Raw genomic sequence first — 9,512 nt, forward strand, 5'->3', positions numbered from 1 at the left:
GCATGTTCTCCCCGTGTTGGTGTGGGTTTCCTCCAAGTGCTCCGGTTTCTTCCACAGTCCAAACACAGGCGCTATAGGGGAATTGAATAAACTAAATTGGCCGTAGTGTATGAGTGTGGATGAGAGTGTATGGGTGTTTCTCAGTACTGGGTTGCAGCTGGAAGGGCATCCGCTGTGAAAAACATATGCTGGATAAACTGGCGGTTCATTCCGCTGTGGCGACCCCTTATGAATAAAGGGACTAAGCTGAAGGAAAATGAATGAATGAATCATTTTATTAATCGTGAGTTATTGATTTGATTATTATTATTATTGATTATTGTTTGTCATTTTATTATGTTCTATATTTAATTATGAATATTTTTCTATAATTATTGCTTTATTATTATTTTTTCATGTTATTATCTTATGACTGTGTGGATTTAAGCAACACTTGTTTTCAAGAATAAAAGATAAGAGAATGTCTCTATTTTAAGGTCTGGAAAATGTTGTAAGCAGTAATTTTCCATTGCTGTTGCTTGTTGTATAATAACACTTGATGAAGTCTGAGCATTGAATCATTCGCAACTAAGATTATTCAATAAACTCTGCTCTTTCTTTATCATCATTACTTTGTCTCCTGCTTCTGCTCCTCTTTGGTTTTCTCCGTCAACTCCTATATTGATAGGAGACTATTCAGCTATATACTGGTTAACATAAGGTATTGGGTGGCTCCACTGACTTAGTTGGATACCCAGAGAAACAGACATTTTCTGACAGGATCTGGGGCTATATCCTATTTATCTGGTGTGAAGAGTGGTCTAACAATAGTAACCCAAGTATGTAGAAAGAAACAATCAAGCCTCTGGTCTCTTTTAAAGAAATGTTTATTTACAAACACGAATACATTTTCACCTCGGTTTGGTTACCAACATATTTATTTTCCTACACAATCAGACCATGTAGTTTGGATTAGGAATGTCCGTGTTTCGCGTAAACCTTCAAGTACAATTAAATATCCTACACCAGACTCGCCTCCTCCAATCCCAGGAGGTGCTTCATAAATTAATTCGACATTTACATGTACCTTCACAGTTTTAAAGTAAAAGCTCCAGTCTACGGGCAAATCAAACGTGTGTATGCACAAGATCAAGCTCTAAATGATGTAACCTGAGCTAGCTTCACATCTCATCCCCTAATGTAATTTCAGAAATGTACATCATTGCGGCATAAAAAAATAAAATAAGATTCAACAAGCGCTTTAAAACAGAGAGGGTGCTCGCTGCAGAGCCACTTGGGTGGAGGAGGAGGAGCTTGAGCTCCAGCTCCTCCTCCTATAAGCTGTTTTAATGCGTACACCTCTAACCCCAACCCCCAGTGACATCACTTGTAGAAGAGGTGCAGCAAGCAGGAGCTGGAGCGTGTCTGATAACAAGAAGGCTCTAATGTTATCTGTTTGTAGCTCTTTTCCTATGTTTAATGTAAATGTTTCTCTTTTTTCTTTGTTTTCAGTTCTGTTTTTCTTCAGTTAAAGATAGTTAATTTGCCTATTTGTTGTATGAATATGCGTATATTGTATACACTGTTAATAGGCTTAATAAAAAAAGCCCATGCGGCTCTGCAGTGAGTACCACTTGGATAAAACACGCTAGGGTAACATTCGTCCACAAGGGGGCAGACTGAAACAAAAACGATGAGGTAGAGACTAGTTTCCTTCACTTTTCGTTTTGAGGCATATTATGGACTCTAAAATGTATTTGCAGCCAATTTATTTTTAATTTTTGTCAGTCCTGTGGAAGTCAACGCGGTCTTTCAGACAAAACACACTTTCTTAAAGGGGTAGTTCACCTAAAAATGAACATTTTCTCACTGTTAACTCAAATTTTTACTTGTTTGAAATATCATGAGCTTCTGTTGAACACAAAAAGGTAAATATTTCGACAAATGTTGGAAACCTTTAACATTTGTCTTCCATAGTATTTAATTTTCCTACTATGGAAGTCAAAGGTTTTCAGCTTTCACTGTAAACCAGTCGTCTTAAACTCAACTCCTGGAGGGTCACGGCTCTGCATAGTTTAGCTCCAACCACCTCCAACTCACACCTGCTTAACAGTCTCTAGTAGGCTGTTTCTCATTACGCGTTCTTCAGTGGTCTTGCGCCAAAGTTCAGTTCCAATACCCAAGACTGCAAGAACGGAGGACATGTGAAACACCCGCATGTGTTCTTGATATCGAGGACGCATGGATGCAGACTTGAGCATCAAACTTGCTCAAATAGTCCCAGAAATCATTGCGACTGAATAAAGGAGGTGGGAAGTGCAGCTTTATATACAGGTTTATTATTACAGTTCAGAGATATAACTTATTTACCTCAGGAGTTTCCCTAAATGAAACGGTGAAAGTAAACATGACCATGAAAATCTTAATAAAGGCATGAACAAATTAAGGGTGTTTATTTGCTGAAATTCGTATTAAAATCAGTTTTATTTATATTCTGCAACGTATATTTGTAAAGTCTTTATTCATAGTATTTTGAAAAGGGGAAATCAATAAATCGTTGTATGAACGCTGTAATGTTAAATAATTTCCTGTTAAAAATGAAGGTCATGTGACCATCAGGAAGAACGCAGCATCACATTTCTCAGGATGCGATCTCCCGGTCTCCCGAGTTCGTTCTTCCGAGAACACCTGGCCAGTGAAGACCGGTCTTAACAAGAACGCAAGTCCGTTCTCTGCATTCTTGGAATTGAGAAACAGCCGTAGTCTTGAACACCTTGATTATTTGGATCAGCTGTGTTTGATTAGGGTTGAGCCTCCAGGAATTGTGTTTGAGACCTATGCTGTAAACAATGGTGGGTTCCACACAATCGATTTACGTTGGGTCAACATGAAGGAATTAAGTTAACTTACTAGTTTTAACATATTTAAGTGGATTGAACCTAAAACAATTAAGTTGTCCTAACAAAATATCAAGAATTGTGTTGTTTCAGCTTATTTTAAATAAGTAGCTTGAACAAGCAACAAAAAAGAAGAAGAAATGAACTCATAAAGGCTTAAAACCACTTTAGGGAGAAGAAATAGTTGGAAAATGTACATTTTATATCTGTGAACTATTCCTTTACATACTTCCAAAGATGAAAAAACTAAAACATTAGGCTGAGCAAATCATTCATTTTGGGGGGGATGATGTTTTTGTTTCGCAGCCTAACACTGACAAACATTATTCATTAGATTTACTAAATATTTCTAAGGTTAAGCTGAACTTAAACAGATTAAATGTAGTAATGTTCAACTTAATTTGTTTAAATTCAGCCCATATACACAGTTATCAACATTTGAAGTGAATCTAAAATGCTTTTCAAAGTTGTCCTTGAACAAGAGTGGGTGTTGTTCAACAGTTTTAGGACAAGTTTGTTGAAAGATGACGGACCACTTGAAATGTGGACAACTGTAAATAGTTAGCAACCACTTAACCTTAATAAAAAACTTAGTAAATCAAACAAATCTTTTGTTTCAGTGTATAAATGTTGGCCAAAAGTCTCACCGAACCCCTCACACTTCCGTCACTTTGGTACATAAATAAAATTTAAATAAAGTCTCCCCAAAAAAGGAGTACATTGTCTTCGAGTGACCTCAAAGTTCTCGGCTTCTCCTCCAGATTCAGTCTAAGAAGTCAATTTTCTGCGAGCAGATCAAGTCACTGTTGACCAGTTTCCACATGTTCATCAGATCCGGCGGGAGCAGTTTATGCACCACGATCAGACTCTTGAAGAAGCACGGCTCTCGATTCAGCCGGCTGGTTTTATTCTTCACCAGCCCGAAGGTTTTGAACGCGTTATGTTTGATCGGCGTGACCTGCAGCACCTCCAAACACATCCCCAAAAACACATCATCAATAGGATAAAGCTCCAGGGTTTCACAAGCTCCGTAGAGTTTCCTTGCAAGAGCGCCGTCCATCAGGAAACCTCCACCTCCAGCGTAGGGTGGATATAAAGTCTTATTATACAACGCCTGCGGGATGTAGTATTTGTTCTGCTTCTTGCGAATAGGCTTGGCTTTGAATAGGACATCCCCAACGAAGAGATCCTTCAAGTTTCCGCTGATCTCAAGGTACTCGAAGATATTGGGAACGCTCACAAAGACATCATCATCGCCTTTAAAGATGTATTGGGTTTTTGGGCAGTAGCTGGAGAACCATTTGAGGAAGTGGATCTCTTTGAGCGTGAGGTTGAAGAAGCTGTCCATGAAGTCCCACTGCAGGATATCCCCGTAGATGTAATCCTCATACTCCAGGAGCTTCTGGTGATTGGCGCTCTCTTCGAGATTGGATGATTTTCCTAGGAGGAAGAGAGTCTTGATTCGTTTTCCATTAAGGACTTGCTCTTTGCCCCAAGTTTTCCGGATGACTTCCCTACGGTCGAATTGTGTAATTACGGATTTGATGACTATCAAGAGGTCGATTTCTCCTGTGCACTTCTCCGGGTGGTTGATGAGCATTGGGAAGTATCTGCAATGCCTGTAGAGGAGGAATTGCTTGAAGTTATCCTCCAGTCCCGTGAACCACTCTTGGGTAGAGAAGTTGAGGTTGACGCTGCAGTTGGAGCTGTTGACGTCCCATGTTGACGGAGCCTGTTTTAGGGTTATCCTCGAACCTTGCGTGGTGGACTGCAGCCTTTGGATGGTCTTCCAGAAGTTTACAGTCGCCTTTTTCTGCACGTCGCCGTCCGCCGTGAGCTCCATGCGGGTTTGTCTCTCGATGTGGTCGGTCTGGAAGTCCTGCAGGGATGTGAGGTTTCCGCGGTGGACTACGGTCAGGGTGACCACGGCCAGCAGGAACATCAGGCTGACACGCTTGTAGACCCGCCAGCGCTCTCTGGTGGTCATCCTGTAGTCAGTGATCAGAGATGTAAACTCCATCTGTGGCATTAACACATGCACTGTTAATCAATAATCAATATTTTGCCAACAAAATTTAGTATAATCAAATGCATTGCATATTCATTTTTTGCAATTGTTGTATTTTGCATGGAATAATTGTGTTTATTTGAACATAGAAATGTTTAATAACACTCTACAGGTAATGTCATCCTTTAGTCAGTGATCAGAGATGTAAACTCCATCTGTGGCATTAACACATGCACCATTTAATACCTCGAAATGGGTTCAAATGACATATAAACAGCGCAAACATTATGAATCTCATGCATAATCCTTACAGTTATTTATTAATATTAATATTGCATTTTACATAGAATATTTTATTATTATTGCTGTATTTTGCACTGCCATCCTGTAGTCACTGATTAGAGGCGTAAACGCTCTCTGTGGCATTAACACGTGCACCGTTTAATACTTCGAAATGGGATCAAATGACTTATAAACAGTGTGGGCATTATGAATCTCAAGCATAATCGAAATTTGCCAACAAAATTTGGTTTGCACAATCAAATGTGCCACATATCAAGTTATTTTTATTATTATTATTGTATTTTACATATAATAATGCATTATTGTTGTATTTTACATGGAATAAAGCATTATTGTTGTATTTTACATGGAATAAAGCATTATTATTGTGTTTTACATGGAATAAAGCATTATTGTTGTGTTTTACATGGAATAAAGCATTATTGTTGTGTTTTACATGGAATAATGCATTATTGTTGTATTTTACATGGAATAAAGCATTATTGTTGTGTTTTACATGGAATAATGCATTATTGTTGTATTTTACATGGAATAAAGCATTATTGTTGTATTTTACATATAATAATGCATTATTGTTGTATTTTACATGGAATAAAGCATTATTGTTGTGTTTTACATGGAATAAAGCATTATTGTTGTGTTTTACATGGAATAAAGCATTATTGTTGTGTTTTACATGGAATAATGCATTATTGTTGTATTTTACATGGAATAAAGCATTATTGTTGTATTTTACATATAATAATGCATTATTGTTGTATTTTACATGGAATAAAGCATTATTGTTGTGTTTTACATGGAATAAAGCATTATTGTTGTGTTTTACATGGAATAAAGCATTATTGTTGTATTTTACATGGAATAAAGCATTATTGTTGTGTTTTACATGGAATAAAGCATTATTATTGTATTTTACATGGAATAAAGCATTATTGTTGTATTTTACATGGAATAAAGCATTATTGTTGTGTTTTACATGGAATAAAGCATTATTGTTGTATTTTACATGGAATAAAGCATTATTGTTGTATTTTACATGGAATAAAGCATTATTGTTGTGTTTTACATGGAATAAAGCATTATTGTTGTGTTTTACATGGAATAAAGCATTATTGTTGTATTTTACATGGAATAAAGCATTATTGTTGTGTTTTACATGGAATAAAGCATTATTGTTGTATTTTACATGGAATAAAGCATTATTATTGTATTTTACATGGAATAAAGCATTATTGTTGTATTTTACATGGAATAAAGCATTATTGTTGTGTTTTACATGGAATAAAGCATTATTGTTGTGTTTTACATGGAATAAAGCATTATTGTTGTATTTTACATGGAATAAAGCATTATTGTTGTATTTTACATGGAATAAAGCATTATTGTTGTGTTTTACATGGAATAATGCATTATTGTTGTATTTTGCACTGCCATCCTGTGGACTCGAGATGTAAACTCCATTTCTGACATTAACACATGCACCATTTGATACCACGAAATGGATTCAAATGACGTATAAACAGCGTGGACATTATGAATCTCATGCATAATGGATATTTGGTTAGCATTATCAAATGTATTGCATATCGTTTTTTCTTTATTATTGTTGTATTTTGCATGGAATAATTGCATTTATTTGAGTATAGAATGTTTAATAATAATACTCTACAGTTAATGTGATGCACAAAACACGGAAACTGATATATAGTTTTACAGTGTGCGTGTGTTAGATTAAGGACAATACATTTTGTGTAACCTTTAATACTGACAGCTTGTAAAAATATTTGAAGTCAAGTGCAACTGAACAGTAATCGATATTTGCCAGCAAAATCTGGTTTGCATAATGATTTTTTTTCTGTTGTTGTATTTTGCATGGATTAACTGTTTATCTGAATAAAAAATGTTTAATAATACTCTACAGTTAATGTGATGATGCATTTGGATCAGTCTTCAGATGAAAAAGATCTTCCTGCAGAATGTATAATATGAAATCAGTTTAATATTCAGTCATAAATAGCTGTATAATCACAATAATAACTGTGAAATTTATATTATATTTCGAAGCAAAATTATTTATTTAAAAATATATTGATTGAGCAGAGCTTTAATAAGGGAGTAATCAAATATATTTACATTTTGTCCAATTTTAATATGTGAATCAATCTAAAACGGAAATGTAAAACTAATATTGGTAACACTTTATTTTGATGATCCCTATTGCACATATTGTTGACTAAAAGTTGCATTGCAACTACATTCAATGCCAATTACTTCTCATTTGAGTATTAGTAGACTGTCTGCTTAATATCTGCTGATACTGCTCCTTCAACAGACATTTAACTCACTATAAGAAACTTTGCAAGTACAGTTGAAGTCAGAATTATTAGCCCCCCTTTGAATTTTTTCCTTAGCAAGGAAATTTTCACAGTATGTCTGATAATGTTTTTTCTTCTGGAGAAAGTCTTATTTGTTTTATTTCGGCTAGAATAAAAGCAGTTTTTAATTTTTTATGAACCATTTTAAAGACAAAATCATTAACCCCTTTAAGCTGTATTTTTTTTCAATAGTCTACAGAACAAACCATCATTATACAATGACTTGTCTAATTACCCTAACCTGCCTAGTTAACCTAATTAACCTAGTTAAGCCTTTTAATGTCACTTTAAGCTGTTTAGAAGTGTCCTGAAAAATATCTAGTCAAATATTATTTACTGTCATCATGACAAAGAGAAAATAAATCAGTTATTAGAGATGAGTTATTAAAACTATTATGATTAGAAATGTGTTGAAGAAATCTGCTCTCCGTTAAACAGAAATTGGGAGAAAAAATAAACAAGGGGGCTAATAATTCTGACTTCAACTGTATATGTCAACTTACACTAACACTAAACAACCCCATCCTAACAATCTACTACTTAACTATACTAGATATCTTAACAACAAGTCTACTACTTAACTATATTACTTAACAACTTAATAACAAGTCTACTACTTAACTATACTAAACATCAAATGAGAATTAGTTGGCATGTTGATGCAATGTAACTTCAATTCAACCAAATGCGTTGAAAGAACCATCAAAATAAAGTGATACCCTAATATTGTTTATACTCAAAAACATAACATTGTTTTCACACAATAAGCCTTTATCATTCCGCACGAGTCACATTAATAATTTGAATATTATATTATATTATTATGTAAACAAACATTATGATGGGAGTTTCAGCGAAGTGGACTTTGTTCTGCGTCAGTGTTTTACGGCGCTCTCTGGGGTCTGCATTTAAATATCGCGAACACATATACTGCTGCTTTATTCCTTACATCAATATGATCGTAGATTATATGAATAATATTGTTGTAATAATATTTTAAAATGCTGAGAACAGTCATCATGCTTGTTGTGATGTAGCCTAGGTAACGTCAAGACAATTAATATCATAAGAGGAGATCGTTTAATGACGAATTATTATTAACTATTAATAATAATAATAATAATAATAATAATAATAATAATAAGAGTAAAGAATTAATAAAATATTGACAATGACAATTGTAACGAAACAAGCTGAAGAAGAACTTATACTCACATTTTGAGAGTTGTTCTTGTCAGGGTGTTACTTTATTAAAAGCCAAACAGGTCTGCTGCTCTTCAGATGAATTATAAAGTTTCTCTTTAGAAAATCCGGTCCATGATTTCAAGGTGAGACGAAATAAAAATGACACAATAGACGATTGTTAATACTCCACGGAGTTTCACCTCAAGATGTGAAAAGCGCGACATCCTTGACTTGCCCTGCATTTAAAGGGTGTGCGCGTCACATGCAAATGAGAAGGCAGATGACTCCGCCCACTCGCCCTCGCCCAGCTCTCTCTCAGACACAGAACGGAAACTTTTCATGCTCTACACGACGTCAAATTCATGTGTGTGTGTACTGAGAGAGCTGTATGTCATTTTTTCTTGAGCAAACTATGACAATATTAATAATTGTACAATTATTTTCTATTTGAATTCTTTCTACATTGCTTTATACATATCCTTAAGAATGTATCAGCAATTTGCCAGCAAGGAGGTATAAGTGTCACAGCGGTGTCGCTCCACAGTCGACCGAGACTCGGAGGATATCAAAAACACATTTATTTATTAGCAAAAAATCCCACTTACTACAAAACCGGACAAATTAATTCAGGTAGGACATGGAGAAGCTGAAAATACAACACCGGACAAACACAGGACATGATTACACTGATTACATTAGGAAAAAGCAAACAGAACAAAGGGAAATGACACAAACATACACACACATGACACAAGACATGACACG

General features: G+C 35.2%; 1 protein-coding gene across 2 annotated transcripts; it reads right to left on the minus strand.

Annotated features, from left to right (window-relative positions):
* Positions 1 to 2,553: 2,553 nt before the first annotated feature.
* Positions 2,554 to 8,947, minus strand: b3gnt7 (UDP-GlcNAc:betaGal beta-1,3-N-acetylglucosaminyltransferase 7). 2 transcript variants are annotated; one of them, XM_056448158.1, is made up of 2 exons: positions 8,778 to 8,947; positions 2,554 to 4,864 (listed from the first exon to the last, which is right to left on the minus strand). In XM_056448158.1, coding segments are annotated over exons 1-2 (1,227 nt in total). In that variant the 5' UTR covers positions 8,780 to 8,947; the 3' UTR covers positions 2,554 to 3,639. The 2 variants fall into 2 exon arrangements, with proteins under 2 accessions (XP_056304133.1, XP_056304132.1); XM_056448157.1 differs by having other exon boundaries at positions 2,554 to 4,896.
* Between the last annotated feature and the right edge of the window lie 565 nt (positions 8,948 to 9,512).

Source organism: Danio aesculapii, chromosome 22 (genome assembly GCF_903798145.1).
Source record: "Danio aesculapii chromosome 22, fDanAes4.1, whole genome shotgun sequence".
NCBI classification, from domain to species: Eukaryota; Metazoa; Chordata; class Actinopteri; order Cypriniformes; family Danionidae; genus Danio; species Danio aesculapii.